At 41.8% G+C, this 26,621-nt stretch overlaps 1 protein-coding gene across 1 annotated transcript in view; it reads left to right on the forward strand.

The window, feature by feature from the left end:
- The first annotated feature begins 428 nt into the window (after window positions 1–428).
- Window positions 429–26,621, forward strand: part of LOC122553822 (homeodomain-interacting protein kinase 4-like) — a 47,234-nt gene continuing 21,041 nt past the window's right edge. The window contains exons 1-3 of the mRNA XM_043698196.1: window positions 429–933; window positions 12,138–13,225; window positions 23,555–23,903. Coding sequence (XP_043554131.1) covers window positions 429–933; window positions 12,138–13,225; window positions 23,555–23,903 — 1,942 coding nt within the window. The remainder of the gene's footprint in view (window positions 934–12,137; window positions 13,226–23,554; window positions 23,904–26,621) is intronic.

The raw sequence follows: 26,621 nt of genomic DNA on the forward strand, positions 1-26,621 counted from the left end.
AAATCCTCTAGGTTTTTTTTTGATTGCATGAACGTGCTAGAACTTCCAAACAAAGCTGATCTAAGTCGAATAGCCAATTTTCATCGTTCAAAAATTATAATTCACATATAAAGCTGCAAGTTCTTCTGAAACGTTTCTTCAGAGTCTAAGTAGCAACATTAAGACAGACAAGAGTTAGAAGAATACAGCGCAGTACAGGCCCTTCGGCCCTCGATGGGCCGAAGATTGTTTCTTCACCATGCACGATCTGTTCAAGTCCTTGCAGCATCATCTCCATCTAAAGATCGACTGACCGCAAAGGTTGAGTTAGAGGTGATAAAGGAGAGAAAACATCAAAGATGAGCATTGAAAAATCTACAGGACACTCAGCCTCACAGAATAACATATATTCCCCTAAAATGATTCTTCAGAAGCCCTTTCGTAAGAGGATGTCTGCAATTCATTCTCACAATGACACATATAGCATTATCCAACTTATAGGTGAGGGAGTATATGGGGAGGTGACCTGCTGTTGTAAAAGAAGCACTGGTCAGTTTGTTGCTATTAAGACTGTAAAATATGATAGTTGCAGTGCTGCAGAAGTCAGAATGTTGAAACTCTTGCAAGATATGGATGCAGACAAGTTTCATATTGTAAATTTTCTTGAATGCTTCCACAGAAATGCAAAGTCTTACCTTGTATTTGAACTTTTGGAGCAAAACTTGCAAGACTTCCAAAAGGCTAACAACTTTGCCCCTCTCCCTGTCAAGCATGTTCGGACCATTGCCATGCAGTTGCTGAAGGCTTTGGAAAAGCTTAAGGATTTGTCTATTATCCACACAGACATCAAGCCAGACAATATCATGTTAGTAGAGCATATGCGATTTCCGTTCAGAGTCAAAGTGATTGATTTTGGCTCAGCCAGTTTACTGCCTGAGGTTCAGCATATTCAAGGTATATATTTAGCTTATCCATTTCTTAATAACTCTGATATTGAATATCTGGATTTATTCAACTTCTCTGTAGAAAGAAGAAAGATTTCAGACAACTTATTTTATTCCAATTTTACTCATTGCAGAAAATTTGACTCTTAATGAGGTATGGTATCTCTCTCATATCTTGGTGAAATAACCATTCTCAATATTTCAACTTGAAGAAAGTGCTTGTGGACTTTGACCAAGTCCAAACTGTCCTCAAAGCTATTGCGTTTTCAAGGGAAAAGACGAGTTACTGGATTAAAATGGGAAAGTTATGCGTTCTTCCCTACAGCTATCCAATGGAAGCTGGTGACAGTTGTATTGTCAATACTGTAACCTGGCTGAGCTAAGTAGCATTAACTGAACATCAAACCTGTGACTACCTCTGAAGTGCCTTAATCCAGGCAGTTCTCGGGGAAACCTTGACATCTTTTTACAAGGAACCCAATTATATGTGGTAACTAAAGGTGATGTATATTTATCAGAATTAGTTATAAAATTCTCCGTAGTTTCAGTGCCTGTAGTTTTATTTTTATCTATATATCTTAGCAATCTCATTGTTTTGCTGCCTGTCCTCTTTGTAACTTGATTAAGTGATTCTTCTCTTCAACTGGTTTACAAATTCCAATTTTCTCAGCATCTAACATTTCTGATCCCTTAGTACTGAATAGTTCAGTGACTGTAAGGTGTCTAAATAGTTTTTTACTCTACATCATTGGCTTAATCATTCAAATGTTTCTGATTGGTCCAATGCTTCTATTTTTCTTTTGATTGGCTCAGTGATCCTGTTGTTTCTTATTGGGTCAATGATGCTGGTGCTTCTGATTGGCTCATTGACTCTATTGCTTCTTGTAATGCATGGGGTTGAATTTGAATGTTTTGACCAGAGGACAGGAAAGTTGATGGGCAGCTGTTGGATTGAAAAGAAAACCACCTTTCAACCATAATACAGTACAGACAGATTAAAGAAATGGAAGTAGAACTCCCAACCCTCAGTAGGAGTATCCTTTCCCTCTGGAGCTGGTAGGCAATCTAATTGGCCTGCAGCTCTAGCAATTACAGCAATAACAAGAAGTCATTAGTGGACTCTGCATGGAATGCAACCAATCCCAATAAGAAGGAGTCATATATTGCAGAGTTTGTAAATTGGAGGTATTAGCCAGTAAGTGTTTGGCTTAATGATGGCAGTTGCAAAGGGTAATGATTCTGGAGAGCAGGCTGGTAGGAAGAAGTTGGTGTTAACTTTGAGAAGATGCTTCTGATGCACAAATGGCGGTGTCTCTGAAGATAGCAACCTTGGTTCCATCCTGCAATTTTAGAAACCTTGCTGGTAGGAAGAAGTTGGTGTTATCTTTTGAGAGGATGCTTCTGATGCACAAATGGCAGCGTCTCTGAAGATAGTAACCTTGATTCCATCCTGCAATTTTAGAAACCTTTCTGAAAGTATGTCTGTCCCAAATAGCATAAGCAGTGTATTATTCAAGTCACTAGGTTTGTGAACAAAGACACAATATTTTTAAGATTTTTGACCTGTATTCATCAGGAAAATTCAAACTATTTATTTAAGGGAAAAAAGTAATATCTGCTGTTAAGACGAGAATTGGAAAGTGAATTCTGATTAGTAGAGGTGTTGCCAAAGAGTGTTCAGTAGTTAATGACTGGACTTTGCAGTCTGCTTTGAAAACAACAGAAAAACAAAATGTACACAAACATGTATACTGCACCTCGGCAAAAAGAGAATAGGCTGGTTTGAAATTTAAACCATGCTTTGCTATTAAATGTCAGCCATTATTAACTGGTACATTCTCTAGATCTGTCCTGGCACATGAATGGCACCTTCAGTATCATGATGGCTTGAGCATGACCACTATATCATGCTTATTCGGCTTCAATTGTACTTTACCTCCATATCGGTGACATGTCTTTAGAGACTAGATCTTATCTCAAAAGTACTATCCACTGATCTTCCTTGGAGGTATGAATATCTTTAGGAGGCTTGACTGCTGCAGAATGAAGATGTTATGGCAGCTTTCAGAATATCATTCACTTACAGGCACAATATTCTTTCAGTCTTTCCATATCACCTGAATATCTGAATGAGTGGAATACAATCTTAACAATGGGTCATATCCCCAAATTACCTACAGACATGCTGAATGTTTGAGTAAGAAAATTTGTTTTTCTATTTTTATTAAATGATGTATAAACCAGAGATGGTTTAGAGCGCAGTTAAGTAACTGCCTGAACATTCCTGTATGGGATCACACTCCACTCCAAGAATAATAATGGAATATCATACATGAAATTTCAGAGTACCACTTCAAAGGAAGAGATACTATGAAAAACTGAACTATTTCCTCTTACCTACATAGCCAGATTGCATTCACAATGTGAGGTAAAATAAAGCAGTCTGGGTGAAAGACCTGTTTCCATTTTCCCAAGCTGCAAATTTGTCAAAATTAACAACACCTCTGTGCATGTTCTAGTCTAGTGTTCTGCTAGTATACTAGTCTGGTATTTTGGTGCTAATGTGCCAGGATGGTGCTCCAGAACAAGTGTGCCAATTTAGTGTTTTAAGATTAGTTTGTCTGTTTGGTGTTCTAGTATTGGTGTGCTAGTCTGGTGTTCTATGCTGGTATACTAGTATAGTATTCCAGTACTAATGTCTTAGTGTGTTTTTCTAGCGCTGCTTTCTTAAGTTCGAGAGCTGGTGTGCTCATCTCGTGTTCTAGTGCTGGTGTACTGGTCTAGTGTTCTACAGCTGGTGTGCCAGGCTAGTGTTCTACTGGGTGCGAGTGTTATGTTCTAAAACTGTTGTACTAGTCTGATCTAGTGCTAATGAAGTAGTCTGGCTTTTTTTAGAGCTGATGCACTATGCTGTTCTAGTGCTAGTATTGTAGTCTGGTGTTTCAATGTTGGTGTGCGAGTCTGGTGTTCTACAGCTGGTGTGCCATAGTGGAGTTCTATTACTAGTATAGTAGTCTGGAATTCTAGAACTTGTGTACCAATCTAGTGCCAGTGCAATCGCCTGGTGTTCTAAAGCTGGTCTGATGTTTCAGTGCCCATGTAGCAGTTTAGGGTTCCACATCTGGTACATTTGTCTGGTGTTCTGCTGCTAGCCTGCTAATCTAGTGTTCTAGTGCTAATGCATTAGTCTGGTGGTCTAGAACTGGTATACTAATAGTCTGGTATTCTAGCGCTGGTGAGCTAGTATGCTGTTGTAGTGCTGGTGTACTAGTCTGATGTTTTAGTGCTAGTGTAGTAGTCTGGTCGTCTTTGGCTGGTGTGCCAGGTTGGTGTTCCAATAGCGTGCTACTCTGTTATTCTAGAATAGGTTTCACCACACTTGTACACCAATGAATCTAGTATTAGTGCAGTAGCATAGTGTTCTAAAGCTGGTGTACAGTTCTGTTCTCATGCTGGCATGTTAGTCTGGTGTATTAGAGGCGAGAATGTGGTGCCTGAAAAGCACAACTGGTCAGACACCATCCAAGGAGCAGGAGAATCAACATTTAGAGTATAAGCTCTTCATGAATGATTTATTAATCTGTTCTCTAGTGCTACTGCAGTAGTCTATACTGGTATACCAGCTCTAGACCACTAATCTGATGGTTTAATACTAGTATATTGTTCTGGTCCTCTAGAGCTGGTGTTCCAGTCTGATGTTGTACTACTGGCACACAAGTCTGGTATTTTGGAGCTGGTGTATCAGTCTGGTATTGGTGTCCTGGTCTTAATGTTCTTGTATAATTGGGACTAGGTGCTGTAAAGGATACTGCTAAAAGACATCTAAAAGTTTACCCTGCATTGCAGATAAAAGAAAGAATGGGAAATCTTTTTCTTTGATTGCTGGAAGGAAGTAGCCAGTCAAAGCCATAGTCAAACAAGAAACTAGAGAACTCCTTTCAACTAATTTGCAGAACAAAGAATCTGAAAACCAATTGCCAACTACCAGAATCAATGCTACTGGAAACATCCAACTTGATAGCTATAATTTTCCATCCCCATTTACCCCTAACTCCTGTTATCTTTTTACTCCCTTCTCATCTCAAATGTGTCTATAGATGTGATACATTTTTTATTATTCCTCACATTTTAGTGATTAATAAAATAATTCTTTGTCTAAATCAAGAAAGCCTAGTTAATGCGCTCCTTTTAAAATGTTAAATCATTGGAGCTGGGATTTTTTAAAAAATTAACCTTGTTGCGACCAACAGAGGCAGGAGGGTGCAGGTTGATTAAGAATGGGAGCCAGCTCTGCCCTTGTCCCTGGGATCATAACGGATTGGGGACCTTTTGCTGGGAACCGGTCTTAACAATCCATTTTGATCGCAATATTTTGCGGTTAGATCTGAGATGCCTTGATTAAACCATGGCTGCAATCTGTAGCTATCCCTACATGTAGGAACAGCTCTACAAAATCCATGGTGTGTGTCACTTGGGAAATGCATTGTACGCAGTGGATTGTGCGATTCTACAGATGTCACTGGCAGATCTCTTAAGGGATGAAAATGTGTTGCTGGAAAAGCGCAGCAGGTCAGGCAGCATCCAAGGAGCAGGAGAATCGATGTTTCGGGCATGAGCCCGAATTAGGAAGAAGGGCTCATGCCCAAAACACCGATTCTCCTGCTCCTTGGATGCTGCCTGACCTGCTGCGCTTTTCCAGCAACACATTTTCAGCTCTGATCTCCACCATCTGCAGTCCTCACTTTCTCCTAGAAGATCTCTTAAGGGAGCCAGAGGTGAAAATATTCAGGCTGTTGTGACCTTGCCCACATCATGACCTGAAAGTCTGTGCCTCCTGAGATCCTGTTGCAATGTTGGCGATCATAACCTCCTGCAGGTGGCAGCTCTGCTTGTTCTATCTGCCCTGTAGCATAGCAGGTAGAAATGTGTTACGACTGTTTGTTTGTTTTTTGCTGTTACAATTGGTCGTTACCCCTTAAAAGACCTGCATTGCAGTTCCCATGCTACTGGGAATGCTAACAGCTGCTAATTGCAGGGTGATAGCAAAACTTCCACCATAATAAGTCTTGGTAACACACTTGAAAGAGTCCTGTAGATAGAGGCTTTCCAGTTAAACAAAGAAGCGGTTGTCATGTCTTGGTGCTTAAAGGCTCTCCAGCCTATCTATCACTGCTCAGTCCCATCAATCCCTGCAGTCCTCTCACCTTGTTTAACCCAATGAGTTCCAGAAGCTTGAAGACTGTTGTCACTTGGTATTGTATCTATAAATATGCACTCCCTCGACCAGTAGCAGTAATATGCACTGCAGTAATTCATAAGACTTTTTAGACATTAGTTTCCAAACCCACTACTACTATTGTATAGATAGACAAGAGCAGCAGATACATGAAAACACCAAAATCTGCAAGTTCTCCTCTGAGCCACTTACCACCTGACTTGGAAATATATCACCATCTCTTCAATATCACTGGATCAAAATTCTGGAATTCCTTTGTTAACAGCATTATGGCTGTCTCTATACTGAATGAATTGCAGCAGTTCAAGAAGGCAGATCACCACTGCCTCATCAAGAGCAACTAGGAATGGGCAGTAAATATTGTTGTTAAATTAGTGGTAGACAGGATTCACTATCGGATGGCAGCCGAAAAAAAACAAAGTCCCTACAGGTTTGATCATGGGCTTATAGGGTGAGCTCTCCTTCAAAGACAATCAGTCATGCCTAATTTGAGGGATTGTCATCAGGACATCAAGTAGGTCTGCTGAGAGCTACTTGCTACAGAATCCCTTCCCTTTCTCCCACAGCCCCCATCACACTTGAACTCGCTTTTTGCCTGTGATCCCTCAATGATCCAGCGCTTCTAGTGCATGCAGCAGCTGCCTCCTCTCCCGGTGTCCATGATAGCAATGGAGAGCCGGCAGGTCTGGATGCTGGGACTTCTGATCCCAGAGTCCTTAATCTTGGGAAGGCCCAAACTGGCTACTTGGATACCTGATGGGCACAATTACAGTGGGCTATCAGATGGGGGAACTCACTGGACTAAGTGGGCACAACAAACAAATCCTTTTAGAGTTGTTGTGGGTCCCTGGGGCTTCCTCATTCAAAGGCAGTCAGTGCTTGATCTAAAGGTACAATGCCCTGTGAAATAACTCCACCCTGTCACCAAGTCACCCTTTATTTCCATGTGCATAGTACAGACTGTGACCCAGCTTGCTTAGAACTGCTCTGAGAGTGAGTAGAACCCTTGAAATTTCTATTTATATCTATCAGCCACGAGTCTCTGATTGGAGCCCCAATCAGAGGACTCATATACTTGGCTGACCTTGTTCCAATTACTACATCCTTCCCCCTCTAAGTTCTGGGACATAGACCTGTTCTTTATCCTGTAGCTTTTCCTGGGACATTTTGCATCAGGTCCGGTTCCTCCAACTGTGCCTTGGATACTAGCAGTGTGGAGAAAGTGAGGATTGCAGATGTTGGAGATCAGACTTGAGAGTGTGGTGCTGGAAAAGCACAGCAGGTCAGGCAGCATCCCAGGAATAGGAGAATCGACATTTTGGGCAAAAGCCCTTCAACAGGAATGAGGTTGAGTGTACTAAACCATAGCCTGCCTCTTGCTCCTCAGGTAGCAGTGGCGTTGAGGTCTTTGACATCTGTCGTGTCCATCTTGTCCTGAGAGATTTCTTCAGCAGAGGGGGAGAACCTACTGGTTCTGACAGCCTTGTCAGATGTTCTGAAGGGCCAGGTATGTTTTGCCCCTGCCCTGTTTGCAAGGTTGCAGCTTTCATGTGATCCAAGTGCTTGTGCAGGACTGACTCTCCTACCTGACCTTGGAAGTCATGGGGCTTGACCTCTTATCGACCATGCCTCTTAACCATGGGAATGGTCCAGCATGGGGTTCGACAGTAAACTTCAACCCCAAAGTAAATTGCCTCTCTCGCTTAGAGGAGTCTTGTGCCTGGCATTAGCATTCCTGATGCAGTTTCAATAAACCCCCACCCCCACCAATGATCAGGAAGATCAAAATTGAATTGAATTGTAACATTTATTGTCCCACGTACTCAAATGCCATGAACTATACAGACTCCTCCCCCCATTAGTAACTCTGCTGGAGCTGTCAGTATAGTTCCATGAGGGGTGATCCTATAATCAAACAGCAACCGGGTTAATTTGGAACTGAGTGAAGCTGTAGGCTGTTTCTTTAAACCTGCCTTTAACATTTGGACTGCTGTTTCCATCAGCCCATTGGATGGTATGAAGCTTTCCTTACATGCTGAATGCTATTCAACATTAGAAAATAGTCAGATGCGCTGCTGGTAAATGATGGTCCATTGTCTTTGACCAACACCTCTGGGAGTCCATGTTTTCAACAGATGCTCACAACTTTTCAATCATCATCCCCATGTTTGATGCATGAACTCTATGCCCATCCATGCACTTTGAGTGGGCATCCACAACGACTAAGAGCATTGAGCCCATGAAAGGACCAGCATTGTCAATGTTAACCCGAGTCCAGGGGTTGCCCAGCTATTCCCATGAATGTGGGGGGCTGCTGGCAGTAATTTTTGTCCTTGGCACTCTACCAGTGTACCACCAACAGGGCTATGGCAGCTTCCAATCCTGACCACCAGACTTAACTTCTTGCTAACATCTTCATTTTGGAAACCCTCGGATGACCCTAGCGAAGTTCAGCCAGTATCTGGCAGCAACCTTTACTCGGGACTATCACTCTCACTCCCCATAATAATATGCCATCCTCTGTGATGATCTGGTCTCGCAGGGTCCAGAATGGTTTCAATTCTGGTTGAGATTGCCCTTTGCTTTTCCCCACCACCACCAGCTGTTTCAGTTTTGCCAAGACAGGATATTTTTGTGTCCCCAATCTGATATTGTCAGTGGTGACCGGAGGGGGTCCTGAAAGCTTAAAACCAGAACAGACTCTTCCAGTGGCTGCACCAGTGGGAGCTGGCTCAAGGCTTCCATTTGCCACCTAGCCTCCCAGATGTGTTCCAACTTGTAATTGTACATTCTCAAAATAACAGCCTAATGCTGAAGCTATGGGCAGCATGGCCCTGTCCTCTTTAAGTTGTTCTAGCAAGGGTTTGTGCTCCACTATTGGTGTAATTTTATCACACCATTGATGACTGCCAAACCTCCCTTCTCTATCCGGGCATATTTTCGTTCGGCATTGGCCAAAGTTCAGGAAGCACATGCTATCAGGCTAGGCCACCAGTGAGCTAACACTATCCGAAACCGTATGGGGAAGCATTGCATGTCAGCATCACATCTCACTCAGGATTATAGTGTGCTGTCACCTGAGACAATAATAGCTGCTGCTTCACGCTCCTACCTCTTGGCTGCAAGACCATGCCTAAGGCTGACCATTTTTCAATAGCAAATGTAAGGGTGCCAGGATGGAGCTAGTTTACGTATGAATATTCCATTATAGTTCATCAACCCAAGAAAAGATGTAAGCTCTGGCACAAACTTGGGTGTTGGGGCACCTGTGACCACCCTCACCTTATGTTCCAATGGGTGTAACCTGGTCTTGTCAACTCTGTAGTCCAAGTAGGTCACTTGGGGTGCCCGGAGCGCATATTTTTCCCTCCTAAGGCATACTCGCGCCTTGGAGAAACTATTTCCAAGTTCTCTAAAAGCTGTTTATTGACCTTCCTAGTTATTAATATGACATCCAGATAAATGGGGACCTGGGATCGACCTTAGAAAATGTTCTCCATTGTCCAAAGGAAAATAGCACAGGCTGGTGATATCCCAAAAGGTGGTCTCGTATATTGGTACAAACGCTTAATGGGTATTAATTGTAGCTTACTTTTGGGAATCCACATCTAATTCAATTGCAGCTTGTGAAGGACAGCCACCTCACACACCAGCTTTGCATATAAGTACTGTATGCGAGGGAATTGCATATTTATCCAGCTGCAAAAAAAACCATTTTGCCATTTGTTTGAAATCCCCAAAAGATTAACCAACCATCGTACCAACTGGTGATGTCCATTTCACAAACTACCTTGGTTTGGTGTTTCCTTTGCGTTCCAGCCTCCTGGTTTCTGCCTCTAATTTGGCCCAGAAGGAAAATGGCACAAGGCAAGCCTTGCAGAATTGTGAGCTTGCTTCTTGGTCAACATGTAAGCTGACATTTGGCCCTTTGATACTCCTTAGACATTCCTGAAAAACTTATAGGCTATTCATTAGACCTTCACTGAGGCAGCCATTTTCTAATAAAAAAAAATTGAGCCAATCAGATTTAATATTCCTCAACCAATTTTGCCATATCAAGCTTGGGACTGAGCCTTTTACTACAATTGGTGGTAACTGAATCAGCTGCTTCTCAAAAGAGACCGGAACTGAAGTCAGGCCCTTAATCTTTAAGGATTCCCCGGTATGGGTCCTTAGCTTGGCCAAGGTTTTACACAAACTTAAGAATTGGAGTCCAGAATAAATTTTGGTTCCACAATCACTGACACAGCTGCCTCCATTAGAACTGGGTGACCACTAAGCCAGGCATTTATTTTGATTAGTTCTGATTTGGATGTTGCTAAGCAATTTAATTGTTCCAAACCAACTGTAGATGGACTTTCCTGGGTGTGCACTCCCCTGCATACTAGTCCATGAGTTTTCTTACTCAGTTCAGGCCTAATGGGACTCTTGCTGTCTCTGATCCACAAACCAGCAACAACTACAATGGCCTGCCAGCCCGGATCCTCGTGAAAATTTTAACCATTTAGCCAAGGCTTGGCTTTGTTTTGGGGTTTTACATTGGGCTGACCTAGTGTCCCTCTGTTAAAAGATATGTCCTGAGTGAGGCTGTGCAATTGCCTTCACTCAAGTGGTGTTCCCCAAGTTCAGTTGGATTGGCTAGTGTGTCCACTTCTTTTGGAATATCCTGTAACTCATAAGCTCCACTTGCCACATTTTCTAATGATAAAGCCAGTTGTAGTGCCTGTTTGAAGTCCAGTTGGGCTTCAGCTAATAGGTGCTTTTGCATGGACACATTGTTTATCCAATCATCAGTCACCCTTTATTTACATCTGCATTGTACATGACAGTGACCCAGCTAGCTCTGAGCTGGCTGACAAAATGAGTAGAACCCTTGATATTCCTGATAATATCTGTCAGCCAAGACTCCCTGATTAGACCAGATTAGTAGCCCCAGTAAGGGAACTCATTCTATGAGGTCCACCTGGATGACTTCATTCTACTCATTACCCACCCTGCGATCTACCCCCTTCTGTTATTCAGCGATGGCTACGGATCCCTTAATGATACTTAGCCTCACCCTGATAAGAGACTAATTCGCCAGCATCTCTCAGCAGCCAAGACTACTGGTCCCTGTGTCCTTAATCCTAAAGAGTCTGTGCGCTGTATAGTTACGTGCCTGACCATTAAAGGAGTTATGCAAGACTTATACCAGCACTCTAAGCATGGGATCAGTCCCTGTCACTTCTGCTAAGTACCATGCTCTTCTGGGGGAAGCTCAGGAGGACTAAGATGATAAATCCTATTTATTTTTAAGCCTGTGCATAGATTTTCTGTTTGGTTCTGCCACAGGATGCACTTAAACCTCAATTGCCCTGCTATACTTACAGTACACCAAATTTAAGTATGATCCGTTCAGAATGGTTCAGTATATTATGGAATATTTGCCTCACCAATGGAAGTCTAGGCTGAGTGGGGTGGGGTGAAGGAATAAAAACAGTACATTTGGCCTCGCACAGAAACTCGATGGGAAGGACATCATGTTTGACAAACCCCATATGACCATGCTAAGTGCCCCTTGATCTTGCTTTTCATTATTTCCTCCTTCAGGATATTTCGTAATGTTTTTACCACATCAGATACCGCATATTTTTATGCCTTTTTTTAAATCTGACTTACAATTCTTTCTGCATTTTGTGACATTTTATGCTGCACACCAGTGTCCAACTACAACAGCAAACCTTTTCCAACATCCTGACACAAAGGATTCCCACAACGTGGAGAAGTGATATACAGTTCATCACTCTCTATTGTTCTCTGCTCTGCTCTGCTGAGAAGTACGATGTTAGTGTACTTAGACACTACAGTAATACAAATCATAACACTTGAGGTTTGAAATTAATATATGGTCTTCCTCTAGTTTTTGAAGTAAAATACATTCAATATTCAAGTATAAATTCAAATTCTATCATTATAAACATTTAATTTTCACTTTAAAGACCCATATATCCAGGCCAGATACTACAGATCTCCGGAGATTCTCTTGGGGTTGCCTTTCTGTGAAAAGCTGGATATGTGGTCCCTCGGTTGTGTTCTAGCTGAACTTCGACTTGGTAAACCTTTGTATCCTGGTAAGAATCAATATGATCAGATCAGAATAATTGTTGAAACCCAAGGTCAACCCCACGACCATCTGCTCAACCAAGCAAGTAAGACTCACCTTTTCTTCAAAAGAAACTCTTATCCTTCATCAGCTCACCAGTGGCAACTTAAGTCATTGTCTGAGTACCAGTCAAAGATGTTTGCACAACCTTTGGAGCCAAGGAGACATAACTTAAAGTCCCTCGATGAGCTTGAAATATTCAGCATCATCGAAACATTGTCCCCAAATGGTGATGATATTGCCGAGTTCCATGATCGCAACAGTATGTTAGCTCTTGTGAAGAGAATGTTGAACTTTGATCCCAAAAATCGCATTTCTCCAAGACTTGCATTACAGCATCCATTCATCACCATGGAGGAACTGGAGAAAAACCATAAAGATACAAAGTATTATGAGCTGTCTGTTCAAAGCCTCGATGCTGCTCTGAATTATGTTAAAACTGAAAATAACAAAAATAATTTTCACCTGCTTCAGAACTGTAATAATTCAAGTACTGTGCACCGTGAGAGTACAGAGGACCAATGCAATCATAGTTACTCCTTTGGAAAAGCAGTCGTTGATAAAAGGGACAATGTCACTTTTGGAAAGTCAAGAAAAAATATGATGCCACCTGGGGGAAAGAGCCATCTAGTTCATGAACCCTTCAGTGCTTGTGCAGGGGATGCCCGACGCCCCCTTTATCCATATCAAGAAACTTGTCACCAAATCTATTGGTCTGTACACAGGCATGTTGCAGAATCAACACCAGGAAATCCTACCAATCCACTTCTGTCAGATCATTCTTTTAGCAGTGTGATTCAACTTGATCTGAAGCCTGATAAGGATAGAAACAGTAATAAGCACTCGATTGTCTTTCCATTAATGAAAGGTCAAGAGAATGGGGACAACAAACCCGAAAAGTACCCAAGATCTTCTATAACGGAGGTAAGACATATAGGAATCTATAAACAGTTGAAAAATGATTATTGGAATTTACTAATCAAATAAATATTACTCATACTTATTAATTTCTGCACGGTTGAAAAATGTCAGTTATTAGTGAAGGGAGGTTCAGAGTATATTTTACATATAGTAAATACAATAAGTTAATAATCATTTAATCATGCTATGTAATGCAGTTTTCTTGAAGAGTAGAGTGTCACTCTAACAACAGAATGCTTTTTGCTCGCCTTCCTCAGGGACAGAATTGAAAGAACGACAAATTTCAAAGGGAATAACAATTTGTACTGGAAGGGAAAAGGGTTATAATTGATTTGCAAGTGGATTCTGGTCGAAATATTGTCATGGAGAATGCACCAGGTGACATTTGTCCCTGAATACGCAGCATGCTTAATTAGTCCCTGTTTGTAAAACTCAGAACACTAGATCCAACAGTAGATTGATTCTGCTGTTAATTTTTTAAGGTCTAAGAATTGCACAACAACTGATACAATACTATCAGTGGGGCTCACAATAGGACTTACTTACACCTGTCAGAAGCTCATGATTTGGAGATGCCGGTGTTGGACTGGGGTGTAACAAAGTTAAAATCACACAACACCAGGCTATAGTCCAACAGGTTTAATTGGAAGCACACTAGATTTCAGAGCACCGCTCCTTCATCAGTTACATGACACTGTAAATTTTTGCTATAAATTCTGTGCCTTACAATTGTGTCTTCCACAACCACCCGATGATGGTGTTGTGCGATTTTTAACTTTGCTAGAAGCTACCAATGTTGTGGCAATATTTAACCAATCAGAATCAACTTACTGGTTTGAATTTAAACAAATGTTTAGGAATGTCTGTTTCCATGGCAACACCTTGAGCAACGAGGAATCCACTTGCCAACTAATTAACAGCCATTCTTCGTGCAGAAGAAATTATCATACAGTTGGTTAGCTCAGTTGGCTGGTTTGTAATACACAGTAGTGTCTCTAACATGTGTTCAATTCCTGCACTGGCTGGGGTTATCATGAAAGTCCCTCCTCTCAATCTCACCCTTGTTAGAAACAAACTCAATAAAATTTTAGACGAGACCAATAAATCTGGAAACAAGACAATTTATTACGGACTTGCAAGTACGGGCTGCAACTGCACAAAGCAATTGAGCGAATTAGACTGGGGTTAGTTTACAATTATACCTTTTGAGCTGAGTGAGGTCACCTCTCCAGACTCCTAATTACCCAATCTCTCTTACTAGGCTATACAACTGCCCATCTTCGCTCCACCCTTGTTACTTCCCCTTTCCCATGTTGGCAACCTTTCTCCCTGTTTGTGCTGACATTTTCATTATTTTGTCGATAGTACATCAAGATATAGTTTAACATTTTGTATCAATACTGCTGGTACATTCCATTCTCCGTACACTTCATCAACTTTGTGTCATTTTTGTACAGCTCAGACATTTTAGTTATCTCAGTTTTTTTGCTGAAAACTTATTTTAAAAGAGTTAACTTGCTTATATTATACTCCAGAATTAGTATTTAATTAACCATAATTAAAAGTAAAGATACACTTCCCTAAGTACCTGCAGAGTTAATAATTCTTCTGCTGGACCCCTCTTCTTCATGTTCTTTTATATCTGCAAAAACAACACTTCTTTTCATTTCTAACAGCTCCCCCATTTCTTTTATTTTACTATTTGTTGTTTTTGCAATTTTTATTCTCTGCCCTCTTTTCACCCTAAGATATAGAGGTTCACAATCTTACCGTTTCTGCTCTCTTAAATCTGCCTTTTTTTTTCAAACTCTGAGTAATCTATTACTCTCTCTTTCTTGTGTGTTTAATGTTGTCATGATCATCATTGATTATTGACCTCCCAAGGACATTATCAACTTATTCATTATCCACTTTAACACGTTAAATCCTATTATTAGTCCTACTATTATTAGTAAGACATAAATGCCTAAATTAGCTAACCATTTTCCCCAACTGGTCAGTCCCCAGTCATCCCATTCCCATCTCTCATCTTTTCGAAGTTTATTCTCAACTTCTTTTATATTCTTTATCTTTTTCTTTACTATTTCTGCCTTATCTTCTACTAGGGAAGTGGCGTCTGGGATGAAGGTGCAACATTCTTTACCAATTAGTGCACAGGTTCCCCCTTTTTCGGCCAAGAGATAATCTAGAGCCATTCAATTTTATAAAGCTGTTAATCTTGTGGCAATCACTTTGGTGGTTATGGCCGATATTTAGGTCTGAGTTTCTTCCATTACATCGGAGGTATTATTAATTAATTTCTCAAGGGCAGCCGCCAGTTTATGTATTTCTCCCCCTGCCCTTGCAGTACCGTAGCTTGGGAATATTGTCCACAACAGACGGTTAGAGACCTATCGGGTCTTATGTTATACTCCCCCTTCATTTCTCAGGTTGTGTTCATGTTTTTCTAATCGGAGGTGAGGAATTATATAAGCAAGATAACAGCAGCCACTCCAGCTTTTCTTGTTTTGAGGCAATGAATCATCAACATCAAAATATGCATTTCTTCCTATACATTCAGTTATTCGAATGTATTTCTCCCGGGAATAAATGGATAGGCCTGCTGGCCGCATACCCAATATGTTCCATTCAATATTTGGGGAACAGTCTTGGCCGTGGCTTGGCTGGTGTAGACACAAGATGATTTTCCTATTTGGAAGGGTGCAGCATTATTCCAATTACAAAAGCAGGTGGTATTTACTGCTCCTTTCAGTGGGGTAATTATAAAGCCATCGATAATACCCTTGGTTCTCGGAGCTGGTCTAGGGAATCATCCTGCAAAGTTATATTTGTCCTTTTCGTGACTCCACATTGTGTTATTTGTGCCTGAATTAAATCATACACTTCCTTTTTGGTAAGTGGTATTACTGAGGTGGGGATTCCAGATTCACCATGGTGTGGAACCTCTGCACAGACCCAACAATTAGTAAGTCCTTTTTGTTCAGCATAATTTTGGCATAGTGTAGTAAAGTGATTTCTCCCGTTTCCTCGAATAGTTAGTATTACTATTGTTATAATATTATACCAATACCCACCCATTTCTAACAACTATCTACCTTCCTGTCTATCTGTCTTATTTCTTTAGGCGCCAGGAAGAGGTGAGTCCACACAGCCCTTACAATCAATAACAATATATCAGCAAACTTTAAAAGAGTCTTTTGTCTCAATTCATTCTTTCTTTCTCAGCTTAATTTTCAGAGGATTTTCTGTAGGATGGGCGTGCCACTCCGCCACTGGGGCGTTCACAGGATCTTTGACACGGGTGTGATGGCTCCATCCTTTCTCAGCAGTCCGAACAGCTGTTTCGGTGGTTAGAAGAGTTAGGAACGGTCCCTCCCAACTTGGGTGTAGTTTGGTATCCTTCCAGGTTTTAAGCAAGACCCAATCACCTGGTCGTATACGGTGTACTGCAAACTCTAGTGGTGATGTTTGTCCCAACAAGCCTTTGTTCCTAAGAACAGATAATGAAGAACCAAGTGCCATAATATAATTTTTCAAAAATTTATCATTAAACTCGGCTGTAGGTACCTCTCCTTTCCCTCCTAGAAATGGTAGTCCAAACATCATTTCATAAGGGGAAAGACCAATATCGCGCCTCGGGGCAGTTTGGACACGTAATAGTACAATAGGCAAACATTTGGTCCACGGTAATCGAGTCTCTATGACTAATTTAGATAATTGTTCCTTCAACGTCTGATTCATTCGTTTCGACACGTCCGGAGGAGGGTGGGTGCCAAGGTGTGTGAAATTCCCAAGAGATTTCTAATCCTGCCATTACTCCTTGTAGGATACTACAAGTAAAATGGCTACCTTGATCTGAATCTATATTTTCCACTATACCATATCTTGGAATAATATGTTCGAGAAAGGTTTTTACCACTCCTTTTGAGGTGGCTGATGACATTGGGAGTGCTTCTACCCACCCTGTTAAATGGTCTACTAAGACCAACAGGTATTTCTGCTTTCCCACTGGGGATAGTTCAGTATAGTCTACTTGTATACTTTGGAAGGGTCTCACCCCGGGTTTCTTCCTCCTTTGAGTATTTCCCTTATTATTTTCTTATTAATCTTCTGGCAAGTTGTACATCCTATGCATATTTGTTTTGCTAATGTATAGATTCCCTTGCATCCATATTTCCTTAACACAGTGTTGCACATAGCTTGGGAGCCCCAATGACTACCTTGGTGTAAAGTAGCTACGGTGTTTCTCATAACTGGTTTACTCACCAATTCCCTCCCATCTGGCTAGATCCATTTTCCTTCAGTTGTCTTATTGGCCCCTATTTCCTGAAATTCTTTTTCTTCTTCCTCCGTGTACACGAGGTTCACGGAAGAAGAATCAAATAGGGGCATTAGTACTTGCATTCTTGTTACTGTGTGTTTCATAGCTGCTTCTTTGGCTATTTCGTCTGCTAGCCTGTTTCCCTTTGCTTCTAGTGTGTGTCTTTTCTGGTGTCCGGGTACATGGACTATAGCTATCTCCTGGGGTAATTTTAAGCTCCCCAATACTTGTCCTATCAATTCTTCATGCTCTAATTCCTTTCCTCTACTATTGATTAGTCCCCATTCTTGCCATATCTTTCCAAAGATATGAGCTACCCCGTAAGCATACTTAGAGTCAGTGTAAATTGTTCCATCTCAATTCTCTAAGTGTTTTAAAGCTTGGTTCAATGCGTACAATTCAGAAGTCTGTGCTGACCATGCGTTAGGTAGCCGGTCAGCTTCTACTATTCGGTTCTCATTACCGTCCACTACTGCGTACCCATTGCATCGTTTTCCTTCCGCTACTCTTGATGACCCATCTATAAATAATCTGTCTCCTTCATGTAAAGGAATGTCTCTTAGATCTTGCCTAATCTTAGTCTGATATTCTATGATATCTAAACAGTCATGTTCTAGTTCTCGTTTGTCTAGAGGTTCTCCCTTCCATAAGAAGGTAGCTGGGTTTAGACAGGTGTATGTTGCTAATACAAGGTCATCTTTTTCCATCAGAATGGCTTCGTATTTTAAAATTCGCAAATCTGTTAACCATCTTCCTGCCTTTTGGTTTAACACAGTTCTGACTTGATGGGGGGTACTAACTACTAGTGCTCCTCCAAAAGTGATCTTTCGACTTTCTTCTACCAATATGGCAGTCGCTGCTACTGCCTGTGTACATTCAGGCCATCCTCTTGAAACTGGGTCCAAAACTTTGGACAGGAAGGCTATAGGTTGTCTATTTCCTCCTCCTTTCTGAGTTAACACTCCTAAGGCTGCTCCATCATTTACTGTTACAAAAAGGTGAAATGGTTTCTCTAGTGAGGGAAGGGCCAAAACTGGAGCTTGTATTAAGCTACGCTTTAACTCGCATAATTTTTCTTTTTCTTCTTCTGTCCAGTGCAATTTTCCATGTTCGGACTTAGTCAATTTATAATATAGCCCCTTTGTTTTCTGAGCGTATGACTCTATCTATAATCTGCAAAAGCCCATTAACCCTAGAAAATTCTGTAATTCTCGTTTGGTTTCCGGGAGGGGCAACTCTACTATCCCTTGAATTCTGTCGGGGTTAATACGTCTAGTTCCTTTGCTAATAAGGTGTCCTAAGTATTTCACCTCTTTTTCTGCATATTGCAATTTACTCCTAGTTACTCTTAACCCCTGTTGTTCTAGGAAATTTAACAACCCAATGGTATCTGAGCTTACATCATTTCTATTTTGTCCTGACACAAGTAGATCGTCTACGTATTGCAACAGTGACGTTCCCTGAGGCATTTTATGTTGTTCCAGGACTTGTTCCAGTACTTGCCCAAATAAATTAGGTGATTTTGTGAACCCCTGGGGAAGTACCGTCATTCGGAATTGTTGTTTTCTGCCAGTGTATGGATTTTCCCATTCAAAAGCAAATATATCACGACTCTCTGGGGCAAAAGGGCAAGCCCAGAATGCATCTTTTAAATCTATCACACTAAACCAACAGTGGTTGCACGGTATCTTACTAAAAAGGGTATATGGATTAGGCACCACTGGGTGGCGTGTCTGAACCAGTCGATTTACTGATCTGAGATCTTGTACTAGTCAGTAAGTCCCCTCTGGCTTCCGAACTGGTAGTATTGGAGTATTAAAGGGTGACATGCATGGTTCCAATAGCCCTTCTTTTACTAGGGAGTCTATTATTGGTTGTAGACCCTTGCGTCCCTCTACTAAAACTGGATATTTACTGTTTTATTTTCTTGTGACAGCGTAATTACAATGGGATTAATGTTTAAATAACCTGTGTTTCCAGTTCTTGCCCACACATTAGGATTTATCTGCTCTTCGTCACTGGACGTTAATCTATTCATCAATACAGCTACCGAATTGTTCTCAACTCTGATCTTTAAATTTAGTAAAATTATCAAATCTCTACCTAAAAGGTTGCTTCCGACATCAGGGATATATAATAATTGTCCAGTTATTTCTTCGTTATTTACTTTTATTAAAGTTGGTTCGAAAACGGGCACTAGGAATTCTTCCCCTTTTATTCCATAAATCTTGAGACTTTTGTTAGTTAGCTTAACACCACTAGGTCTAAAGCTTAGGGATGATCAGGCTGCTCCCGTATCCACTAGAAATACTGTTTCCTCTCCCTTAGGCCCCACCTTTAAATTTATCAAGGGTTCCCAGTGGGTTTCAGGAAGAAGGAACCCCTGACTTCCCTATTCTTCATCGAAAGTCATCAACGAAACTGCTTCTTTTTGTCGCATTAGCTTTGGACAATCTTTCTTATGTCCTGTTACTCCGCAGTAATAACATCCTGCCGAATGTCTTTTTTTATAATCTGTTCTTTGCCTCTCTTGTCTTTCCTTGTTGCTTTCTGATTCTATCTTTCTCTTTGCAACTTCCTCGACTGCTGCAATCATTACTTTAGCTTTTTGTTTCTGTTTCTCATCTCTTTTTACATATACTTTCTGTGCTTCATGTAACAATTCCTCCATCTGTCTCTCACTCCATCTATCTAATTTCTGTAACTTCTTTTGTATGTCTGGCCATGATTTGGTTACGAACTGGACCTTCAAAAGTTCCTGAGCTACCGGATCATTAGTTTTCATTCCTGAATATTTTCTAGTGACTTCTTTTAGCCTTTGCAAGAAAGCTGACGGGGCTTCATCTTTGTCTTGTCTTACTTCAAAAGCTTTCATAAAATTTTGGGATCTAGGCGCCACCTCTCTGATTCCTAAAATAACCATCTCTTGAAAGTCCCTCATTTCTCCTCTATCATGTTCATCCATACCCTTCCATCGTGGGTCTATATTGGGGAATTTGTTTTCAGCTGGTATTACTCCATCGCCCACAGGGTGTCTCTTTTCCCATTCCCTAAGCGCAGCTCTTCTAATCATACCCCTTTCTTCTCTTGAAAATAGTGTCCCCATAATGCTCATCAGTTCACCCCATGTATACAAATTCGGTTCCAGGAATTGATCCAACTGTTCTGCCAATCCTACTGGATCTTCAATCAAACTTTTCATTTCTCTTTTAAAAGCCCTAACTTCACTACTGGTCAGCGGTGCATTAACATATCCGATTTCGCCATTACCGACTGATACTTCTCTAAGGGGATATATTTGTGCCGATGCCCCGCCTATGTCCCTCTCTTCACTTCTTTTTACTGCTGATCTCGTTCTAATCGGACTCAAGGGAAGGTCTTTCCCCAGACCTTTTTCAGGTCCTTGTACTGGAGGGGGTGCTGTGGGAGAGGGAAACGACGGGCCATTATTATCATTGTTATATGGGGGAGGGGGTAAACTTGACAAAGGATCCCAGCGGGAATCCTTTGTTTCCTCATTGCCTTCTTCCGTTCTTGACTTATTCAGAATTAAAATTTTCGGGCTCCCTATCCAACAGGCGACGTAGTCAGATTCTTTATAGGAGCACTTATGTTTCCTATTTACATATATATTTAAATCTTGACATAACCAATCCTCATCTGACCTATATTTAGGCCAAAATACATTTGGGGCTTTAATGCTTTCCTTAGTCCACTCAAAACAACAAACTTTTATCATTTGTTTTTTGTCTTTTCCTCGCGTCCAAGGATTGTATTTCCAATCTCTTAGCATTTTTCCTAAAGGACTGTCCATTGGGATATAGTCTTCGGATGTCTCTCTCATGTCTCTTTCTACATCTGAATTGCTATTCTTATTTCCCATTTTAATACTCGGCCGTTTTCTTTATATAATTTTAATTAACCTCTCTGAAGTTCAGTGTTACCTTCTTCCACACTCACTTCAGGGTCCTAATCTCCGCGTGGGGGTTTCCCCTGTTAATAACTGGTCTAAGGCTGGGTGATTGAATCAGTTAGACACCTTACTTGTTAGATTAATCTAGCAATTAAAGACCTTTATTCTCTATTTTGCCAATTCCCCCGTACTTCTCATACGGAACCGACCACCAAAGTAATACTTAAAGATCAATTTGTCTGTGCACAAAAGTTACCTGGTCGAATGGGCGCCCTGTCCTGCAGCAATACCAGACAGCAAAAACCGTTGTCAATCTAGGTCGCCCGAAATTTACCTTCACCCGGGTCTTATGTACACAAGAGTAACCCGACCGAAGCACCACGTCTTAGTGCCCTTCGCACCACGGCGAAACAGCAAGTAATGCTGCAAATCCCGGCCGCCCGAATACGGGTCTCAAGTTCATAAGAGTTACCCGACCAAACCACCACATCTCAGCGCACCCAGAACCACGGCGAAACAGCAAGTACTGCTGCAAATCCCGGCCGCCCGCGAATGTGGGTCTTAAGTCCATAAGAGTTACCCGACCAACCCGCCGTGTCCCAGTGCGCCTCGCTCGTGGCAACCCGCCGCGTCTTAGTTCACCTTGTCCGTGGCAAAGACTAAGAACAAATGTCGCTGCAAATCTAGATCGGTCTTGTGTACATAAGAGTTACCCGACAAACCACCACATCTCAGCGCACCCAGAACCACGGCGAAACAGCAAGTACTGCTGCAAATCCCAGCCGCCCACAAATGCGGGTCTTAAGTCCATAAGAGTTACCCGACCAACTCGCCGTGTCTTAGTGCGCCTTGCTCATGGCAAAGACTGACAACAAAAGAAAACCTGCTGCCTTTCCCGGTCGCCTGGTTAATACTTATTTAACACCTTTTTCTTACCCGGGTCTTATGCACAAGAGTTACCCGACTGAACCCGCCACATTGCGTCTGCCTGTCTGTTTCCAGGGTCTTTCAGTTCGGATCTCGCTCGCCCGAGCCGCCGCGGCAATGGGGGAAAAGTAGAGACCGCCGAAATCAGCAGGGTGCATCTCCGATTTTTCCGAAATTGCCGAGCGACTGGAGCTTGGGATCCCAGGACGAGCACCCAAATCTGTTAGAAACAAACTCAATAAAATATTAGACGAGACCAATAAATCTGGAAACAAGACAATTTATTACGGACTTGCAAGTACGGGCTGCAACTGCACAAAGCAATTGAGCAAATTAGACTGGGGTTAGTTTACAATTATACCTTTGAGCTGAGTGAGGTCGCCTCTCCAGACTCCTAATTACCCAATCTCTCTTAATAGGCTATACAACTGCCCATCTTCGCTCCACCCTTGTTACTTCCCCTTTCCCATGTTGGCAACCTTCCTCCCTGTTAGTGCTGACATTTTCATTATTTTGTCGATAGTCCATCAAGATATAGTTTAACATTTTGTATCAATACTGCTGGTACATTCCATTCTCCGTACACTTCATCAACTTTGTATCATTTTTGTACAGCTCAGGCATTTTAGTTATCTCAGTTTTTTTGCTGAAAACTTATTTTAAAAGAGTTAACTTGCTTATATTATACTCCAGAATTAGTATTTAATTAACCATAATTAAAAGTAAAGATACACTTCCCTAAGTACCTGCAGAGTTAATAATTCTTCTGCTGGACCCCTTTTCTTCATGTTCTTTTATATCTGCAAAAACAACACTTCTTTTCATTTCTAACACCCTCTCGCATGAGTTGTGGTAACCCACTAATGAGATCAGTCCTCTGGACTATGGTGATTTTTACTTGCTAGAAATTGTTGTTCTCATTGAGATCGGTATTCTTGCAATTCTGTTCTGATGAATGCAAGACAAAAATCTTCAATTTCTCTTCTTACAATAGTACTCAATTTATACACCATCAATAAGAAGATACACGTCTTTTAAATGAAGATATAGCAAATTAGATATGATAAATAGATGCATTATTTTCCAATAATTGTAGCAGAATTAATGGAAATCACTTGGATGTTATTTGTTACATTTCCTGTATCAGTGGGAGTCTGTTCTTATTCAACAGGAGAATCAAAATAAAGAAGGACAAATAAAGGAAACAACAGCAGTACACCTGAAAAATTCCATTGCAAAAGAAAATAATTCTGCACCAGTCACATCCTACACACATTCCAAGTGTAGTGTCATTAAGGCCTCGAATTGGAGGGATGCTATAGAGGTGGGATTCATAGACTCAGTTCAGAGGTACAGAACTTGTCCTGGGACCAAACAGCACCTGGAACCTGGAATGCACGTACACAAAAAGCAGAATTCTATTTCAACACGCCCAAGACATATCAAAGATAAACCAGGCCTCATTGTTTCTCAACAGGAAGAGCTTAATAGTGACCAAGCTGAAGAAAATGTAAAGAGTGGTAAGAATTATACTTCATATCTTTCAGCAGTTAGAACAATGTATTGTTCTTCAGAAAATTTACGGAAAACTCACAGTATTCTAATTATTTGCCAGTTTTGATAAGAAGCAAATCTCATTTAAAATCCATTCACTTATGGTGAATTAAAATCAAGCCTGAAATCACATACACTTACTGCATGAGATAAATGAAGTTCACAATCAAAGATTAAGTTCAGTTTAATACATGTATTGCAGGTGCAGAAAATAATTTAAAAGTTGAGGTAAGATTTCCTCTCAGAGATACATATGGAGAAGTGGGCTCAATTCCGGTTGTGAATCCACCTCCATACCAACCACCTGAGAAGTCTGAGGCTCAGAGGCTGAATTACCCTGGAGTCGAGTCCACTGCCCAGTTACTGGTCAGGGGTATGAGAATGGAGCTGGAACTTTGGGGTAGTGGGCTAGATTTTTGTCCAAAACAGCAGCCAATTCTGCATCAATATTTCATCCTAACATAAGCCTTCTTCTTCTTCTTAACAAGAGATTCAACTTCTTTAGTAAACCACAGCTCCCTCGCTTGACCACTTCCTCCCTGCCTGACAGGTACATACTTAGCAAGGACACGCAGTAGCTGTTCCTTGTATAAGCTTCACATTTCAATTATGCTCATCCTCTGCAGTTTCCTTCCCATCCTACGTATCCTAAATCTTATCACATCATAATTGCCTTTCCCCCAGCAATAACTCTTGCCCAGCATTAAATACCTGTCCCTTTCCATCGCCAAAGTAAACATAACCAAATTGTGGTCACTATCACCAAAGTGCTCACCTACCTCCAAATCTGACACATGGCTGGGTTAATTATCCCAGTATCAAATCCATTGTGGCCTGGACCCTTGTTGGGTTGCCTGCATACTGTGACAGGAAACGATCCTGCACTGACTCATCTAAAGTATTTGAACTATAGTATTTGGATAGTCATTATTTAGATAGTGCAAGTCCCTCATAACAACTAGTTGAAACTTTATTGCTGGAACAGCACAGCAGGTCAGGCAGCATCCAGGGAACAGGAGATTCGACGTTTCGGGCACAGGCCCTCATAACAACTACCCTTTTACTCTTGTTCCTATCCAGAATTATCTTTGCTATCCTTTCCTCTACATTTCTAGAACTATTCGGAGGCCTATAGATAACTCCCAACAGGGTGATCTCTCCAACCTGTTTCTTACCTCAACCCATACTACCTCAGTAGACGAGTCCTCAAACGTCCATTCTGCTACTGTCCTTGAATAACAATGCCACATCTCCCCCTCTTTTACCATTTTGTCTGTTCTTACTGAAACATCTAAATCCCGGAGCCTGCAACAACCATTTTTGTCCCTGCTCTATCCATGTCTCCAAAACAGCCACAACATTGAAGTCCCAGGTACCAACCTGTGCTGCAAGTTCATCCATCTGTTGCCGGATGCTCCTGGCATTGAAGTAGAAACACTTCAAATCACCTTCCTACTTTCTAGTGAACTCAGGCGACCTTGAAACCATATTTCTGACCTCGCTACTGTCAACCTCCTGGACACTGGACCTTCAATGTAGGTTTCCATTCCCCTACTGAATTAGTTTAAACACTCCCGAATAGTATTCACAAATTTCCGTCCCCCCCAGGATATTGGACCCCATCTGGTTCAGGTGTAGACCATCCTGTTTGTAGAGGTTCCACCTACCCTAGAATGAGCCACAATTGTCCAGGAATCCAAAACTTCCCTCCTGCACCATCTCTGCAGCTACATGTTCAACTCCTCTCTCTCTCCCTATTCCTCACCTCACTAGCACGTGGCATGGGCTACAAATCAGATAACAACTCTGTTTGTTCTAGCACTAAGCTTCCACCCTAGCTCCCTGAATTTCTGTCTTAAATCCCCATCCCTTTTCCTACCTATATTGTTAGTACGTACACAGACCACAACGTAGGCTGCTCCCCCACTCCTTCAAGAATCCTGAAAACTTGATTCGAGACATCACAAACCCTGGCACCTGGAGGCAACACACCAACCGTGAGTCTGTCTCAATCCCACAGAACCTCCTACCTGTTCCCCTAACTATGGAGTCCTCAATAACTAATGCTCTGCTCATCCCCCTCCTTCCCTTCTGAGCAACAGGGACAGACTCTGTGCCAGAGACCTGTATCCCATTTCTTACCCCTGGTAAGTCATTCCCCCCTCAACAGTATCCAAAATGGTGTACAGAGGAACCTCGATTATCCAAATACCAATTATCCGAAAATCGGATTATCTGAAGGAGACCTCGAGGTCCTGACAGAAATATTACATCAAAGACGTGTGTCCAACACTGATCGCGTCTTTTGCTTACAGGGATTAAACATACTGCCGAGAACTTTTACTGCAGGACTGATGGGAGCGCAAGCACTGTCTCTAAATGACTGACCTCCCACCCTGCCCCTCCCTCTTTTCCCACACTTTCCCCTGGAGATCTACACAGGCATGAACCAAAACTCCCTTTCCCCAGATAATGTCTCTAACATTGTCCTGTACAGGGCAGAGGTGGAACCTGTCAAAACGTTTGTGTGTATGTGCACGGTGCGTGCTATTTGGACACTCACCCTCCAAAAGCAGCGGCAGCTGTCTTGTTGGAGTCCAGTCCATCTGCCCCGGAGAGGGGGCGGGGGCACGCGGGTGGGGGTGGATGGGAGCAGTGGTGGACGGGGTTGGGGGTCAGGCGGG

The sequence above is a fragment of the Chiloscyllium plagiosum genome, chromosome 10, assembly GCF_004010195.1.
Source record: "Chiloscyllium plagiosum isolate BGI_BamShark_2017 chromosome 10, ASM401019v2, whole genome shotgun sequence".
In the NCBI taxonomy this organism is placed as follows: domain Eukaryota; kingdom Metazoa; phylum Chordata; class Chondrichthyes; order Orectolobiformes; family Hemiscylliidae; genus Chiloscyllium; species Chiloscyllium plagiosum.